This window comes from Dermacentor silvarum, chromosome 4, assembly GCF_013339745.2.
Source record: "Dermacentor silvarum isolate Dsil-2018 chromosome 4, BIME_Dsil_1.4, whole genome shotgun sequence".
In the NCBI taxonomy this organism is placed as follows: Eukaryota; Metazoa; Arthropoda; class Arachnida; order Ixodida; family Ixodidae; genus Dermacentor; species Dermacentor silvarum.
Window position 1 is genome coordinate 85,691,971 of NC_051157.2, and position 19,565 is coordinate 85,711,535.

Below are 19,565 nucleotides of genomic sequence, written 5' to 3' on the forward strand. Positions count from 1 at the left end.
ACTCCCCCACCCCCCCTTTCCACACCACCTTCGATAATGCTCTAGGCAGAGCTATACATCCAGTGGCAGTCGTTCAAGCGCGAACAAACTTCGTCATCACACAGAGGACGGGCTAACTAAATGGCGTCACAATCAATTGATCGGCATGTGGAAGGTAGAAACTTGAAGAAAGCATATGAAAGCAGTGTCCAGCGAAAGTAGCCACATACGAAGGCTGCATTTGTCCATAAAGAGACAAAAGGAAGATCGCTCTCACACTGACGAATTTCACATGCGAGTCCTCTGTTCTCAAGCCAGCGAAGCTTGTTTGAGTAAGTGAGGCCGCAGCATGTAACGGATGACATGAGCTCAGCCTCGTCGCCTGTAGCTTTCAGCTCTCTGCGTCACGAAATTAAAGTTAAAATACATGTTGGGGTTCTACGTGCCAGACCCACCCCATCCATATGATTATGAGGCACGCGGTAGGAGGGGGGGGGGGGGGGGGGGGGCTATGAATTATTGTTGACCACCTGCAGTTCTTTAACACTTTAACAGCGCAATGCCATAACCCGCTAAAGCTACCGAGTAGGGTCTGTCTGCTGCGCCACGAGAACGAAGACGATGTACGATGCTTGTTGAGGAAAGAATGTTAACGATCATACACAGAGAAGCATGGTACAAATTCAAATACATTTAAGGATTCATACCCCTCGTGTAACAATGGCACATATGTGCACTGCCAAAGAAATTGGCAGTGCCAAATGGCTTCATTAGCGTAGGATTGCCCCGGTGGACTTGTAGGACACGAATAAGCAAATGCTTGCGGGCCTTTTGCCGGTTATTATAGGAACGTAGAATCGCATCCCCGAACCAGACTATTGGTGCTATTGCAGCCTATCTGAAACGCCGCGTTGGGAAACGGCTATTTTTTATAGATCTTTCGTCGTTGAAAAGGAAGGCGAAATTACACAGCGACCCTTTCAAAACAGAATACGCGTGTGGAGTTCGCGAGAACGGTAAGAAAGACGTGATTTTTCATAATGTTAAGGAAAAACAAAAACAAGCAAGATATTTATCACATGATTACCTTCAATTAAAAGGTACAAGAGCACCTAACGTTGCCAAATAAGTTCTGTTAGCAGTGTTATATAATGCAGCATTCACGTGTGCGGTTACCTTATTGCTTATACATACGCAGTTTCGCGCCCGTTTATTTAGTTTCGCAGTTTTGTCTGTTTGGTTATGTACTATGACAAGCACACACGCTTTACACTAGTTCTCACGCAAACAGTCACTCATAAACCCGCGCCTCCAAGCAAATAAGCCTTTCTCAGCAGCAACAACACCGAAATTCTGCGTCAGTGACCTAAATAAACGTATTTGGCGTCGAGGCATCAGCTTTCTAGGGCAAGGTTACATATATGGTGGCGTCTCCCAAAATCTGATTACGCAAACGGTCGTGAACACCGTGGACGGTGCAGAATAAGCGACCTCGCAAAGCTGCCCGGCATTTTGCAGAAGGCCACTGAAGTCTGCACATTGGCAGTGCATGACTACAGAGCCAGCGGTTATGTATGCACGAATTAATTAAAGATATCCCAAAAAATGGAGGTTTATTCAAGGAAAACACTCAATTTGCTACACGCACTTACAAACTAGATGCATTTGACTTGCGTTGGTATATCTTATACAAACGCTAGACGCAAATTTAACAGTGCAAAATGTAGCTTTGCAAAATGTGCTACACCTTTATGCTGCAAGCTACATAGTTTACTAAAACGTAATAGCACATATTTCACCAATGTTCAAAAAAAAAGTTGGAAAAAAAAAAGGCTGTTTCTGTAAGGATCCTCATTATACGGCCCTGCCGGAAACTCAATATTTCCTGCTCGCATTACAAAAAACGTGTGTGCCAGTACTTTAAAAAGGCATCAACACCGTTAGCTTCGTGTTCGTCAACTAAGGAGGCGAAGAGAATACTGTGTAAAGCCGGGAACTCTGCACACTGTGCTGTCGCCGTGCTTCAGCCTGGCACTCGACCGGGTGCCTCCAGATCTCATAGATGGCTACCACTAGTACCAACTGGGCAATTAGACCATTGTTTCTTTTTCATAAGCATGTGGCTCCGATTCCAAAGGTGTGATCCACTAAGTCCCATACACCTTTAGTCGCAACAATCTCGAATAAAGTATGCCGAGTTGTTTCGCGTTGCCCGCAATTTGGCACAACGTGCCATTTTGCGAGGCGTCGGCGCATCGGTAATGCGCTCCATCTTCTCACCCAGTCAAATTTACGCCCAACTTCGGGGATTTTATTTTTGTTCTTTTGTTTCCATCGGTTTGGTGCTGTTTTCTTTCTTCTTCTTTTTCAAGCGAAGCTAGCCTGCGCCGGCGACGTAACGCTAAAAAAACCAGCTGCTTTCAGAGCTGCACAGGTGGTCGTGCTCGGCCCGAGCTCGTGCCATTGCTCCCGCGTTCGTCGTTGTCTGCTTCCACAGGTGGCTGCGTTGCTGCTAATCATTCCAGCGTAGAATTTCGGTCGTCGTAATGGGGAGGCCATGTTTACGGGGATATGAGACATTGCTTAAGATGGTATATGAGCCATTCATTGTCTTACGTAACGGACAGATTTAAGTTTGAAGCAATTTCATGGAAATCCACCCAGAATTAACGCGCTCGGGAATGGGCTCGTCGTTGACGTGCCGATTCTAGCTTGAGGGCTGCGAAACGTCATCGAAGAGCCGCGGACCCCGAGTTGAGGGAGCGCGATGTGGAGGCCAAACGTCAGTGAAGAGCCGCCGACCACGAGTTGTTGGAACGCGATGTTGAGGCCGAACGTCAGAGTCGTCCCTCCAGGAACCCGACAACGGTGGTGGACGCCTCGGCAACGCTAGTTTCAACTTCCCCGGTGTGACGGCCAGGTTTCAACGCGAATTTCTCAACCGCAACTTCGGAGCCAGCTGCAGTGCGTGTGACCAGTTGTGGTTCGAGTACAACGTGGTACTCGTCAATGCAGTTCGTTCGGAGGAACACCGAAGAAACACACAAGCTTCGCTCACCCCCATCTCCTCGACAGGGGAGGGGCTACTGATATATATATATATATATATATATATATATATATATATATATATATATATTACAGCGAAAGCTGTATATGGCTAGGCGAAACGAAAAACCGTTCGCCAGCATCCAAGCGCGCGCGCCATTGGCAGCGCCGTTAGTAGTGACGTCGTTCTCTGCGTCGTACCCAAGCACGCGCAACGCCCCGGCGAACGCGTTCCCGCCATTGCCACGTTGACGCTGCTCTGCCCGCAACGCCGCCTCCTCGGCTCGCCGTTGTCGCATGCGTTCGATATCTCGAGTTAGCTCGGCGTCGTGGTTAGCAGCATCCGCCCGCCATTGGCGCTTGCATTCCACTAGAAACATAAACATGCAATCCATAATTGAGAAACGCCTCAATACAGCGTCGGGATTAACCCACTGCTAAACACCGGGGCCGCACGTTTCAGCTTCGCTGGTTAACCGTCGGTACGGAGTGCTTGGGCGGTGATTTTTTATTTTTATTTAGTCGTCCTCTTGAAGTGACCGTTCTTTAGCATGTAAGTTGTGTCTATTGCCGCTAGTTCTTCGACTTTCTTTCCCTCGGCGTTTTCCTCTATTGCGCGCTTAAAGCTGCACACTGTGTATTGTAAAATTCTAATGGGTTTTCAGCTTGCGGTCCACCGCTTTTCTCCGCGAACAACTTGGTGGTCGATTTAACCGCTAGACCTCTTGTGAAGAGTTTAACGTCAAGAAGGCACAAACCACCGCGCTCGGCAGGCAGTGTGAGGCAACATGCTTTCACCTTGGCGGGCTTGTATTCCCCCATCGATGCCCCAATGATTGTCGAGAGGCGCCAGATGAAACTACGCGGCATCAAAACGACGTGCGCGATGTAGTAGGCATAGGCGCATGCTTGGGTCTTTACCACCTGTGACCTCGTGGTAAGTGACAGCTTGAATTGCGAAGCCCTATTTATCGTGCCCTTGTTTTGACCATCGCGTGTTCCCATGTTTTGCTTCCGATGATTCCTTCTTCGAAGATCATTCCGAGAACTCTGACCGCGTCGAAGAATTGAACTCCTCTTGGGAGTCCGTCGGCGAATGCCCCAAAGCGTGCCGCCTTGCTTTTTTCATGTTCAAGTGCGCGCCTCAGATACTAATGGAGTACTCTTGAAAGAACTCTAAAAATATGCGGAAGCTAAAGTCATTTCTCGCAAATATGAAAATGTAATCTGCATAGGCGGTAAGTTTTGTTTCTTCGATGCCCGGCATTGGTAATCCTATTTGATCCCAGGGCAGTTCGCCACTCTTCTGATTAGGGGGTCCTGCGACAAAATGAATGGAATTGGCGCGGCCGGACATGCTTAATTAATTGTCTGACGCACCGCTCTCGACAAGGAAACTTTCAGTCATGTCCCCGTTGATGTATAGCTGGCTCGTGGTACCCTCGTATAGAAGTTCGAAACATTTTACGAACTCGTCCGGTTACGCGAAGTTCCTCAGGACTGCCAACAGGCACCGCCGCTCGACTCTGTCCTCGCTTTATCGAGGAACACGAACGCACCGGAGATCCTCTTCGCTTTAGCTTAATAGAAGAGGTCCCTGATCAGCGTCAAGGTCGCGAAGGCTGAGCGGCCAGGAACAGCTCATGACTGAAGTGGTGTCATTAAGTGGCCTAGTAGGGGTCTCAGTCGTAGTACTAGCGGCGTTGCCACGAGTTTCTAATCCGTGTTGAGGAGGGCGATTGGTCTCCATGACCTCTGGACAGATAGATCCATTAGAGTAGCAGTCTGGGTCAGTTGGTACATACTGAATATTTCCAGTCGTCGTGTGTGCCACGTCTCTTCTCTGTCCTTCGTCTTTTGACTGGTTTCAATATTCAGATAGATCCATGTCCTTCTTGAACAACAACATTATACAATATACTCGACCTTCGCTGAAAGATGGTGACTTCATTCAATGAGGTTTAAACCAAGGAGGTTGAAAAAAAAGGGGTTTTTGTTTTCAACCTCCTTGGTTTAAACATCATTGATTCCAACCATGATGTGAACAGGTTTATTACGTCGGTTATCACATCTCGGTTGATGTAAAAAAAAAGCACGTAAGGCGTTCTGCCATCGCTCAAGCAGGAGAAGTTTAAACCAGAGGATAAAGACCAATCAGCCACCTCTCCTGTGCCTTCCGTCGCTGTTGCTCGACTTTCACCTGCGTCTTTTCCAAATTATTTCTTCGGAAAACGCTGGAAAACCAATGAATTTGAAGTGACAGCAAAGCATTTCATCTTACGCGTATAACGTTCAGCCTAGATTTGCTAAAGAAAAACGCGAACGGTTGCTTCTTGCCAACTTTGCCCCCGTCACCCCGCCAGCTGCACCACCGAAGAAAAAAAAACACCGCATATCCACGGGGTGAATGATGATGAGTGGGCGAAGCTCCGGAGGGAATCATCGGTAAACCGTGAATCTTCCGTGTAATTCGCCCAGTCTCGCCGCACTAAATCGAACGATTGACTTCCACCAATGACACGCGCCATATGTGACGTCATTCCTATTTTATAACAGCGCCCTTCATTATAATTGCACCATCTCCCGCTTAAGGGGACGCTAGCACAAACGCGTTAGAAACGTGCAGTACTCTCTAGTAAGGGGGAGAGGCCACAGCGTCTTACGCAGCCGTTTACACATGCCGGAACGTGCACTGCGTTTGCCGACGCCATCACATTACTGCTGAGAGAGTATAACCCCCGTTTCATAAACGCTCCTCGACTTGAACTTGACTTGCCACCGCCTTCAACGCGTTTCGAACGCGCTGCCCAAGGCGGTGGCAAGTCAAGTTCAAGTCGAGAAGCGTTTATGAATACGGGGGTAAGGCGGAGAGGCCACAGCGTCTTACACCAGCTTCTTACACGGGCCGTAACGCGCTAGCACAAACGCGTTAGAAACGCGCAGTCTTTCGTTAATGTTAGGTATTTATTGTCATCGTGGTGCGTGTGTCTATGTGCGCTTCGTGGCGTAGTGGCTAGCGCCACGCGTTCGGAAGCGAGGGGTCCCTGGTTCGATTCCGCGCTACGGACACAACTTTCGGAATTTTTTTCATAAAACGCCGGAAGCGTTCTCCGGAAGCCGGAAGCTGGCTTCCGAAACCGGAAGCGGAACCGGAAGTGGAACCGAAAGCGGAAGTCGGCTTCCGGTTATACTATACATATACATATATATGTATATATGGGTATACATACATATAGAGACACACAACGCCATCTATTGAGCAATTCATAAAACTAGACGTGGCTACCTACTACGACGGGGACGAACGGGTGCCGCTATAAGGAGCTTCGCCCCTAAAAACAGGGATCGTTTGATTTCTGAACCAAACTGTTACCGCAGAAGTTTCACCGCTGATCGAGTGCCAGGGACAGTGAGTGTAGCCAGAAATAGGTGTGTATATGGCATTGAAATGTTTTTAACCATGGAAGAAGAGTACATTTCGAGAGCATGGACCACAAGTCAAGAAAATATTTATTGAGGCGATGAAGTGTATATATAGTACTCACGCGTTTATTGAACAAGTCTCAAGAGCGCAATTACACAGCATGTACAAGAAACAAACGAGACAATTATTGTGCAACGGCTCACAGTGCCTCCTCACCGTGTCACACGTCATTGTCACAATGTCACACGTCATTGAAGCATAGAGTGAAGTTTAGCCACGAGAAACCCCGGCATGTACGACGCGTTACCGACTCGTCGTGAAATATTGATAAAAGCCGCTTGACGTGCGATGTTTTAGTGCGATGCTGCCTGTAGTGACGCCAATCGAAGTCAACAGCAATACAGGAGGACCGCCTGTAATACGTGAGTGCGTTTGCTAATGTAAATGAACGTTTCAATCGTCTCAAGACGCGTGCTCCTGCCATAAAAAATAGAGCCGGTAGGGTCAAAATTGTTCATGCGTTCCACGTCTGTGTCTTTAAGCGTCTTGCATTGAGATGCGTCGAACGCGAGACGTGTGCCTTTATGTCGTTAGACCAGCGTGTTATCAACCCATTCCATATAGTTAGGAACAATGTCCCTAGATTTAAAAAAAAAGGACCTTAGAAACGCGACACAGCGTGGCCACCAACCACAGCATCTAGAGCTTCAGACGCCGCAAAGATCTCGCAGCGACAGCACGTGCGTCTCAAAGAGCTCGGCGTTGGCGCAAGTGTGTGTCCTACCAGAGGCCGTGGTCCTACAAAGTCCGAGTACGAAAGGGAACGAAGCAGCCAAAGAAAGCTATCCGCTTTAAAACGGGAGAAAGAGTCAAAGAAATCAATTCGCCTTAGAGGAATGGGGCGGCTTGAATACGTATATTTGTTGCGGTAAGGATATTTATGTAGCGTTTGGTGTTTCGCTGCATAACTACGTAGCGCATGTGACAGGTATAGTACAGTAGCTATGCGTGTACGCCGACTCGTTAAATGTGTTCTGTGCTCTGTTGAGTCTTGTCGGGCGATGACGTATGTGGTTTCTTTGAAACGGGGGACTGCGAGAGTCCTCCAAGAAAACCGCTTCTGCGGTAAAATCCTTCGCAGATGTATGCCAATCTGAGCAGCTGATGCGTCAAAGACAGTGAAGCTGCATAAGCGAGTTCCCACGCCCTTATGGAAGGACTATAGATATACAGTAGAAGTCTGTCTGCTTGCGCGCTCCCACCGACGCCCTGGTCATGCGGCCCCGCGCATACTGCGTTCCTGGGTGCTCATAGGAGAAGTTTCTGGCGTCGCGTAACATATTTACAACTTGCACTCTCTTAATTGTTTGCGATGTTTTATAAACGTTATTCCGTTATGCACACAATTACACATACAGCATTATGCAATCATATAAATTTTGCAATGCACACTTTACAAATTACTCCCTTTAAACACAATCACATACAGCATTATGCATTCATATAAATTTTCAACGCACACTTTACAAATTACTTCCTTTACTAATTACAGCGGCTGCGCAACTGTATTTTCCTCTCCGCTCATTTACTCCACGGCGTGCCCTTTGCATCGGTCGAGAAAGTCCGTCCGCCGACCACGAGCAAGGGTGAAAGGGCCAACGTTAAAACTGCCGGTGTCTTAACGCTGCTTTCGTGCCGTCAAGATATAGATATATTAATGCGAAAGCATTATATGTCCCATCATCATCATATCCCCCGCCCCGCGCAATATGCATCCCCAGCGCAACGTGGAAAGAAGGAAGGCCAGGGTCCGTGGCGCTCCTATGCCGGGCGACAGAACTCCCTGGCGGCAGCTGCTTCGTTGACGCGGCCCAATATGGCAACAGCAAAAATTTCGCAGTAGTGTCCATCTACCACAAGGGTTCGACCGTTAACGCAGCTTCGGTACGAAGCACGTCGTCGTGTGCGGCCGAGCAAGTGGCCATTGCCTTGGCCCTCCTGGACGAGAAACATGCCAACATCTTCAGCGACTCCAGGGCAGCCATCCGCGCCTTCAGCATTGGCGCCGCGTGTAAAGAAGCCTGTCGCATCCTCGACGGCAAAAGTATTGCCACCCACACTCTCACGTGGTTCCCCGCTCACATGGGATCCATCATGGGAGGCCCCACAAACCTCAACGAGCTGGCCCACTCCAAGGCGCGAGGTCTCGCTTTCCGCGACCATGGAGAACTCCCCGGCCGGCCAGGATTGGTGGAGAACAGAGATCAACCGACAGCATACAATGAAATTACGCAGCACTTTTATCTCGGCAGGAGAGACTTTCCCCTTCCTCACAAGAAGTTAAATAGAGCGCAGGCATTGACCCTCAGATTATTGCAAACAGGCTCGTATCCAAGCCCGGCTTTATTACAGAAGCTTTATCCCGACACTTATGCCAGTAGTTCTTGCAGGCACTGCAATGACTTAGCTAGCTTAGACCATATGCTCTGGCGTTGCCCCTCGTTACGAGGCACAGAACAAATAAATGAGGACAAGTGGCTCTCCGCTATCAAGAGCCCCGATGCCGGGACGCAACTATGGGCTGTCCAGAGGGCCCACGATGCGGCGGTCGGGCATGGCCTGACTGTCCCAACGTGGGAGCGGCCCGCTGCGCGCTGAGTCGCGTACCTCAGGACGTTCATTAAAGTTTTACATCCATCCATCCATTATATGTCCCATGAGACAGCAAAGCCGGCGTTATCCGCAGCGAGTGCTACCAAAATTATCATCAGCGGATTAAGGTGGATTAAGGTTTGTACAAATTAGAGCGAGGTGGATTAAGGTGAATTAAGGTGGATTAAGGTTTGTACAAAATAGAGCAAGATGCTTTAACGTGGATTATGGTCGGTACTAATTACAGCAAGGTGGCTTACGGTTGGTACAAATTACAACAAGGTGGATTAAGGTGCATTAAGGTAGAGTTGCGTAGGACACGTGACAATGTATGACGTCACGTATCATCGACGTAACCAACTAATTAGAGAAGTTATAATGCTTTCGCATTCAAATCACGTAAGGATACTTAAGTGAGTGACAATTTTTGGCTGCTGTAAGAGTGGCCCTTGAAAAGTCTGCGGTGTCTACGCTGGAAGGTCGTTGAGGACAGGGTCGGTATTCCAGCGCATTTTTCGGTGGGTAGCTGTTATATTGCAGACTGTAAAATTCTGGGCAGCATCCTCTTTGCCGCCAGTCACATGCCGTCATCGTTGCTGTTACCATCGCCTGGCTGCTCGACTCGCGAACCGAGGGAAAACATCACGACACCCACCATCCGTCGCCGCCACCGCTCGCTTTGGTTTCTTGCATGAGTGAGCATAGGACGACGGCACGCGACGTCGTGCTACACGCTGTATTACTATGTGAATGGATTCGTCGGTTAACGCACGTACACGAGAAAGTATGCCCGGAAGAAGGCGCAATTGTTGGCGTGTTTGGGAAGAAACAGGCCATACGTAAATGCGAGTTCGTTAAATCTTTATTAGCGGACGTGAACAACTGCATCGTGCCGACAGTATCTTTAGCGGTCATTGGTGGATTCCAACGTATGCCACAAAACCCGACTATTTATTTATTTATTTATTTATTTATTTATTTATTTATTTATTTATTTATTTATTTATTTATTTATTTATTTATTTATTTATTTATTTATTTATTTATTTATTTATACATTCTGCGGACACGAGGTCCACGCAGGGAGGGCAAAAATAAGCAAAAGAAAACTATGAACAAAACATGTGAACACAAGTACAAAAGCGCGAATACAATTGTCACAAAGCCAAGCGATTCCAGTCATCAATGGTGCGAGGAAAAAAAAAAAGGGGGAGCATTAAAATTGTGTTAGCTCGGGCAAAATATAGGGGGTTAAAGTATTTTTGATGATCGTGGAGAGTTGGTCTCGTCATTAGTATATTTATATACTTGGAGTGGTCGAGTGTCACTTTGTTATTGAGTAGTTGGGGAAGAAATTCCGGCCATAATTTTTTTCCTGCGCAATTTAAGTAACGGAATAACAATTCAAGTAAGTCATATTTGGCTTGGCGACTGCTATATGATGGGTTTTACAGATGTAACGTCAGAGGACGTGTCTTTAAGCTGTCTTCCCACCTTCTGATTCTTCCCGCTGTTCTTCCGTTATAACAGATCCACCATCTATAGTTCACCTATGTTCACCTTGCCAAGGGCTCAAGCAGCAAGTTGCCGGTGCTTCGCGACCAGAATACAATTTCGTCTTCACGCAGTCGACGATCTCGCGACGCTCTTCGGAATACATGCACCTCGGTATTGGCCAACTTATTGCGAAGCGGAGAGACGTTGCTCGCCGCGACTGCTTACAGCGGTATGCAGTGTATATAAACTCGATCACATCTGGGCAACCCACAAGACCTGGTGGTGTTGCTCAAGCCTCTCGGGCAAGCACGCGGACACGAACCGTGTCACGAATGCACTGCATACAGGAACGACCGTTTATTCGAGTTTCTTCACTCCTGATAGGCGGTCGCAAATTAGCCGAATGCCGCGAGAGCAGCGCCGCGGTTGCGATATTGCCTAAGCGCCGTATGTGGGTCGCTTTTGCTCGCCAGGCATCTGACACTGCCGCAAGCCGAGCTTGCCTGGCGCGAAAAGGCAGAGCCATTCAGCGCCTTATATCGTCTCACCCGCAGGGCCGGTTGTTTACTCGTTTACGCGGCGTCGACGTGCGTTCCAGTGGTGTCCAGACCAATCCAGACACACAAGTAGATCTTATCGGGCTAATCTGCGTGAATCGATTAGGGACCGACCAGCTAGAAACCTATACACCCCGTTGGGTAACGGACAAACAAAAATTATATTGTCTGAGCAGCAATATCTGCCAATTCAAGGCCGCACCTTTACTTTTTAGCTCTCCCTCGTCGTTAAGCTTAGATAAGATGCGTTAAAGAAAAAAAAAAACAGAGATGGTTGATCTCCATGTTCAACCATACCTGGTTCAACCAAACGTGGTTCAACCAAACCACGGTCAACCATACCTGGTTGACCGTGGACGCCACGTTTACTTTGCCTCGTGATCGTATCTCACCTGGCAGCTGTAGATAAATTACCGATGCAGCTCTGATTACCATGCGTTCGCCTTGGAGAAATAGTGGAAGTGACTTGATACCCGTTGCGGATTTCTCGTCAGCCATGACCGCAAAATGTGTTTTTTTTTTCTTTGTTTTTCTTTTGTGTGTGTGTGTGTGTGTGTGTGTGTGTGTGTGTGGCAGCAGTGGAGCGTTCAAGGTGCGATTACGATATAGAGTTTTACTGGTCTCCTGGCTTCTGGCGGCTGGAAGAATACTGCGTATACTTGCAACATGTTCTGACTGCCTCCAACTGGAAGTTTTCAGAACTTGCTGATACCTTCTTAGCCCAATGATGCCTACGCTCCCCAGACAAGTCAGCGAATCGTATGAATGATGACAAACACTACTGTTTATGAACGCTGCATTGTTAAAGAAATCTGGTTCAGGCCTGTGATGTAAAAATGGTGCGATTCGAATGTTGTTGTATCCATTGAAAATGCCTCATCTTACAATCTAGGCTCATGAACTCAAATAAGATACACATCATAATTAAGGCACAGACAGAGAAGTCCGCGATATCGGTGTTGTTAGTGCCATAGTACGCTGTCATCTTTCAAAGATTTTCTAACTCACCAAGGTATTTGCTATTTTCCTTTTTTCTTATGATTTTACTTATTCAACGATCTTGATGGGACACGCCGAACATAGCTAGTCCCTTTGTAGATTATACTTTACTCTATTGCCCTTTTTTTTGCGGATCATAACCTCACCGTACTTTTAGGGGGTTGCAAACACACGCACTCAACTATTGTTCAAACTCTCCAACTAGCTTTCTTTCAAGTCTCGCGTTAATTGTGGCTCAAGTCTCATCAGCTGGTTTGTCAAAAGCTCTATCTATGCGTGCAATGCACTCATCTTCAGCTTAACCGAAGACGAGTGCTGGAGAGCACGGCTCTCAACACTGATCTGCCATTCAATTCGGCTCTCAACATAATTCTGCCATTCATGTCACCATTCTTACTGCACTAAGTCAGGACTGAACTGCGACGTTATCGTGTTTATTGTAATTAGTCTATGCCTGAGGTTGTCGCCGCCTGCGTCAAATTTGGTGCGAATACTCTGATTCAGTGCTATAAACGCGAGACTGTGATTGGGCACCGTATCACTGCCTCTCAGCGTTGCGCTCAACGCTGAGAGGCAGAAACGCTAAAGCGCCTCAACTAGGCGCTTTAGCCACTCGTCTAAGGACAAGGATGTCGCAAGCGGTGATGCTAGAAAATTTCCCGTTAAGTTCCTTCAGTGATCAACGTGACCAACGATTGAGGAAGTGCGTGTCTCTTTCTGCGGCAATATACGTTTCGAAGTCTTTTCAAAGCCTTTAAGGGGAGAATAGCTGTCTACATACCTTGGAAAAGAAATTCCTTGACATAAACGGCCGCCTCCCATCGCGGAACTTAAGAACAAAAAAAGAAAGAACTTGAAGTGTAAAACCGCTTGTGTGCCATGCTTTGGGTGCAGGTTAAAAAATCCCAGATGACCCAAATTAATCCGTAGCCCTTTACTGCAGCGCCCTTCATAGTCCATTAGGAGAGGTACGCAAACTGACCCATATACACAGAGAAACACTATCGAAAAGACCCATATCCATTAATCTCATATGAACAAAGGGGGGTGCCATATAAAAGCCTGGCATGTTCCCATGTGGAGCATATCCCATATCACCATATGAACTTATGGGGGTCCCATATAAAAACACATATGTTCCCACATGGGGCATGTCCCATATGAATGTGTGAATGTTTGGGAATCCTATCTAAAAACCGTTATTTTCATATTGATTATTGGACATTGGGCTTATGGGTGCTTTCGATAGGGCAAAGACAGGCGTTCGTCTCGTCTGTACGCTGTGTATGTGTGCCCCTCTTCTAATAGTTACGCTTCACCAGCTAGCCCAACAACAAGTACCCCTCAGCTCTCAAGACGTTAAATACCAGAATGAACGAAGCGACATCCACTACCTTTTCAAAACGACTGCGCGCGACTGCACGTGCGCCTACAGAGTGTTCCGAACGTTCACCGCTGCCTTCCCTTGTCCACGCAGGGACCAGGTGGCCATGGGTCTTGGCGACCGGGGCCGTAAGCGGATCGCCATCGTGGGCGGCGGCTCGGCGGGCATGACAGCCGCCAAGTCGTGCCTGGAGGAGGACCTGGAGCCCGTGGTGTTCGAGCAGACGGACGCCCTCGGAGGGCTGTGGCGGTACCGGGAGGTGCCCGAGTACGGCGTGCCGTCCCTCATGAAGGCCACCATCATCAACACGTGCAAGGAGATGAGCAGCTTCAGCGACTTCCCGCCGCCGCGCGAGTTCGCCAACTACATGCACCACTCGAGCCTGGTGCGTTACTTCGAGCTGTACGCGAACCACTTCGGCGTCACCAAGCACATCCGCTACAACACCGAGGTGACGCGAGTCACGAAGAGTCAGGACTACGACGAGACCGGCCGGTGGGACGTCACGTACAGGTGAATTGCTCGCCCTAAAGCGTCGGCGCAGATAAGAACGGAGCCGACTGCATGAGCGCACAGTTGTCACTCGTTCTGACAGGATAAGTATAGCTGGCAAGTAATCGAGCGACGAAAAGCTGAAAGGCCGGTTGACGAAAGCTGAAAGAGCAAAGAGGAGCGATTTCGCGTGCTCAAAAGGGGAAAACTTTCGAATCAAAGAAAAAGTTCAAGGAACATTTTTTTCCCCGAGAACAATACGGTAAACTTTTACACTGCACTGAGAGCCGCACATGTGGAGAGAGAATGGTCAGTAAAAAGTGTCCGACCTTTCCCACATTCGGAGCTAGATGTAGACGTGCATTCCATTATGTATATGAATGTAAATTTGAATGTTTTGCAACTATTCACTTAATGCTTCTCGATTTGTCTAGCGAATTCCACATATTTTGTAAGGTTTCAAGTGGATTCTTTTAATGTTTCTAATGTATTTCCGGATATTTCTGGGCATTTTCGTTAAATTGTGACTCACTCCTTAGGAAACCCCACCACTGGAAAATAAAAGCGTTTTATCTCCAATAAACTAAACGCCATGATATGAGTAGAAGCACTATCCTTGGTGGTTAGGTGCGAGCAGAGTCCTTTCATTCTTTTCTGGTGCGAGTAAAGTAGCATCATGAGCAGATAGACGCCTGTTGTTAGCCATCTTTTTTATTTCCTCTTTTTCGTTGGGGAATGTGGCAGGCTTGCGTCATCTTAAATGTTTACGAGTGAAGGTCGCGCTCCTTAACAAAAACTCAAATGTGGTTTTTACCATACAGTGTTGCCTGCCGTCCCACTTATACCTTAAAATTCGCGCCCAAATGCATGTGCGCACTTGCTCCACTGTGACACTCATGCGCATGCGTCGTGCCTGGAAGCGGTGTCAGCAGCAAACTGTCACCACCATCCTAAAACTCTATATTTATAGCCTGCACTGGTTGCAGTTATGCGTATTTTATGTATATCTGCATCTAAAACACTTTCATTTTTGCTTTTGCTTTTTTCGATGGTCTGTCTTTCCTACATATATTAAAATCGTAGCAATCGAGTATTATGAGCGATGCCTGTATACATCAGAAGGTTGATTATTCACTAAATATATCGCCCTTTCTTCTTTTTTTTTTTCCTGCCCATCCCAAAGGACAAAAGGCCAACCTCCTCGGACGGAGACGTTTGACGGCGTGATGATCTGCTCGGGCCATCACGTGATCCCCCACGTGCCGACCTTCAAGGGTCTGGACAAGTTCAAGGGCCAGGTTCTGCACACGCACGACTACAAGATCCCCGACGGGTTCCGTGACAAGAAGATCCTCATCATCGGCGTCGGGAACTCAGGCGCAGACGTTGCCGTGGACCTGTGCCCGTGCGCTGAAAAGGTTTGGCGGAGAGCTAGAAAGTCGCTTCCCTAAGACATCGAAAAGGGCCTTCAAGTTAAATTCTGTAATCGGACCGTCCCCCCCCCCCCCCCCCTCCCATCGGCTAATATAGATAAACTCGCGGTACACGCAAAGCGGGACATGCTGTTTACACGCGTCCTACATGTTGTGTAGTCATCATCAGCCTATATTTATGTCCACAAAGACCTCTCCCTGGGATCTCCAATTACCCCCCTGTATTGCGCCAGCTGATTCCAACTTGCACCAGCAAATTTCCTAACATCATCACCCCACCAAGTTTTCTGCCGTCCTCGACTGCGCTTTCCCTCTTTTGGTATCCTTTTTGTAACTCTAATGGTCCACCGGTTATCCATCCTACGCCTTACATGGCCTACCGGGCTCGTTGTGTAGTATCATCACGCATTAATACACTTCATGTTGGTTAGCGCAAGGATACGCACTTGTCAAATGTGCACAGAAGCATGTTCTGCGTTAAAACTGGAGTTGACTACAAAACACGTTTCGTCGGTAACGACACAAACGCCCTAGGTATCCTTTTTTTTTCAGCTTTTTAGACAACCTTGAAGAGTCCCGCCACACCAGGACGTTTCTAGCCCGTTATGTCTGATCACACGGTCAAAAGATGTAGTAACCAGAGCAGTGCTGTTGCCGGACACATATTCCGGTTACTTTATATACACGCCTACGCCAGTAGTTCTCTACGATAAAGCTTTCTATAGTATCATAAGTAGTGGTTCTGGGACAGCGGTCACGACGGGCGTCTGCGCTGAAGGACACGAACGCGCTGCTTCATCCCCTAGGGTGTTCGGACCCGCACGGGATGTCCTGAGAGGATACTGCCTGGCCTCGATTGGAATGTGCCATGGGCGCTCTTTCTGCTTCTATTTTTTTTTCCTGTCTACGTATGCCCCATTTCTCATCCTCACATGCATGATAGTTAAATAGTTCACCGGAACTACCTGTAAATAATTTCATTGCTTTTGTTTGCCTCCTGCCCTCTAGCTATATCGTTCTCACGTGTGCAATGTGTATGAATCCACATGTGTGAACTCACATGTGTGAATCCGCAGGTGTATCTGAGCACGCGCCGCGGCTGCTGGGTGATTCGGCGCGTGGGCCTCTGGGGCATTCCGGCCGACTCGTTCCTGAACCGGCGCACGGTGAACCTGTTCAACAAGTACGCGCCCGAGTGGCTCGTGAACCTCATGTACGAGACGTATTCGAACGAGGCGTTCAGCCACAAGCTGTACCGGCTCAAGCCCAAGCACCGCTGGCGCAACCAGCACCCGACCATCAACGACGCGCTGCCCAACGGCATCCTCAGCGGACGCATAGTCATCAAAGGCGACGTCGAGGAGTTCACCGAGACCGGCGTCATCTTCAAGGACGAGGAAGGGTACGAGGAGAAGTTGGACGTCGTCATACTGGCCACGGGGTACCTGGTGAGTTGAGAGGCAACGGCATATGCAAGCTTGAGGTTATGAAAACACCGAAAGACAGAAGTAAACCCCAAACGAAACTTTAATTTAACACTGTCAGAAAACCCGTGGGCAATTAGCTATCATCTAGGTGCCGTCTACAGACAAATAATTTAGAGTGCCTCTAATTCATAAGCCTTCACAGGAAGTCTATAAGACCACGTCCTTACATGTTCTATCAACTAGTGTCTGTAGCACTTCTATGTGTTATGGATAACATAATGAAAAATCTATTGGATGCCGGACAGGTGACAAAATGCTTATATATACACTATAAATTCTGTCAACCTTTCTTAAAAATGGACGAATAGCTGGATCTCGACGTGAGTGCCATGTGAGTCGGCACGGTTTGAGATGTCGCCCACTAATTTGGCATGTTTTGCCAGGTTCCATAGGAAGTACGTGGATGCGAAAGAAAACTAGAGAGATTTTATATTTCCACAAAAACAGCACGAAAACCACCTTGCTTCGAGCATACGCTACCAAACTGACACGCTACCGCTGCTCCTTCACTTTTATTTCGCTATATATGGCTTTATGTTCACGACACCTACCCACCCACACTGTCTTTTGAAGCATCACAACTCACCATGATGCCCAGGAAAGGCGTCCCTTATCGCTATGCCCGACCTAGTCGGTAAACAGTAGCGAACCCCTTTGTTACAATTAACGACCTGCGGTGCTCTTCAGGATGCCCCGAGTTTCTCGCTTGCCTGAGTTTGCTCGACGGCAGTCAGTATACAAAGATAGCGCGGAACGCGCGAAAGCAGCAGGCAATAAAATGTCGACGTAAAGCCGCGTATGTCAACACGAGCGCACCCTGCGCACGTCGCTTTCTCGCTTCGAACACAGAAGACGGGGCCATGTTATGCGCCAGCGCCGCTTAATTATTGTTATCAACGCAATATCGCAATACAGTGACGGTCTCGCTATCTATCTACACACGGCGTAATCCGCTTGTCACGCCTTTCTGGGGCGCGTCAGGGGCGTGTCTCCCCTCTCGGACATTGTGTCGCTCCACCGTCGAATGCGATTAGTGCAGACGTTGCGCATTTTCACGCCAGCCCTTTCCTTTCTTTCGAATACGTTAAATGATAACATTCTTTTTTTATAACTTATTTGCACAGGTAATCCACTCGGTATAACGAAACAAACGAAAGAAGGCAACGCCGGTTTCACCACGTGACTCCTTTTTCGGCCACAAATGAGGTAACGCCCAGGGGACGAATTCCGCGACGATCACTTCGGCGATACTATCACCTTCGCGTGACGTAGTGCTCAACCAGCCAATCCGCTCATCCGATTTTGCTCAACCAGCCAATCAGCGCGTGCCTGACGACGATACTGTTGCCGAAAGTGATCGTCACAGAATACGTCCTCAGGTGATGATCACCCAAGAGTGAATCTAGATAAGCTAATGAAACTGGAGGCCTGCTGAGGGCTGAATTTTATGTCTTTATACCATTAGCTCATTCATCTGAGGGCGTCGCCAGAGCTCGCGGAGATCCCGAACTTTGCCTAACTCAGGCCTTCCCGCATAGCATCCCTGTCTGGTCTGTCTCGCTGCATGCGCGCCCTCATATAGAGTTGGCGATTCGAGGGGATTGGCGCTGCGTGCCAGCCCCCTTGAACTAATAAACGCATTTATTGAATGCGACAGTAGCGCATCGCATTTCCTAGAGCATCACTTTAATGCAATGTGCCACCGTTTGCATGTAACGCATGAACAGTCATGCAATAGTGTGCGAAACTATATATAGCCCGCGGCTTTCTTGAGCGAGCGGCGTTCGCTCAAAGGACAGCCAACAACAGGCAAAGGACACCCAAAACGAGACGTCCCTGTCATTCTTAGATACGATACACTAGCCGTTTACATGGATTTGCTATAGAAATCTCTTAACCCATTCAAGCTTCCTCCGGCTGGCGCGTTAAAGCGATGCGTCTACCTATAACGCATCATTCCCATAATGCTACGCTCGAGAAACACGGCGTAATATACGTTGTGACCAAGACCGTGGGCGTCCTTCCATTAAATTGACCGTTTGAATCTTACGGCACCGATGCATGTCGCGTTCATGTAAACGCCAGCAGTAATGATATCGTGACATATGATGCGAACGCGTTCCGATATGTCCTGCTTTCTCGCATTTTGACAAGTGCGACATTTTCCTTCATTCTGTCTGGCTCGCACTTCGCAATTCAGGCGACGTTCCCGTTCCTGGACCAAGAAGTACACAAGACGGAAAAGAACAAGGTGTGCCTGTACAAGTACGTGTTCCCGCCGCATCTTCCGCACCCGACGCTGGCCTTCATCGGGCTGCTACAGCTGCTCGGCGGTGTGTTCCCCGCCCAGGAGGCGCAGAGCCGCTGGTTCGCGCAGCTTATCAACAAAAAGGTGTCGCTGCCCTCCTGCAAGGAGATGCAAGCCGACTATGAGCGCTGGCGGGCCAACCTCGAGAAACGCTACGTCGACAGCCTGAGGCACACATTCCAGGTATATGCCGATTAAGAAGCAAACACTGAAACCAAATTTCCTATTAGAACCGCGCACGCTATAAAATTACCGTGCGCAAGGAACGTAACCCATAGCCGACGCTCTGAAACCTATAACGCTTG

The 19,565-nt window shown here is 48.3% G+C and overlaps 1 protein-coding gene across 2 annotated transcripts in view; it reads left to right on the top strand.

Annotated features, from left to right (window-relative positions):
• LOC119450344 (flavin-containing monooxygenase 5) overlaps window positions 1-19,565 on the top strand; it is a 55,132-nt gene that overhangs the window by 33,743 nt on the left and 1,824 nt on the right. For both annotated transcript variants that reach the window (XM_037713779.2, XM_037713778.2), the window contains exons 2-5: window positions 13,634-14,053; window positions 15,216-15,450; window positions 16,542-16,913; window positions 19,153-19,443. In XM_037713779.2, the coding sequence (XP_037569707.1) occupies window positions 13,634-14,053; window positions 15,216-15,450; window positions 16,542-16,913; window positions 19,153-19,443 (1,318 nt within the window). The remainder of the gene's footprint in view (window positions 1-13,633; window positions 14,054-15,215; window positions 15,451-16,541; window positions 16,914-19,152; window positions 19,444-19,565) is intronic.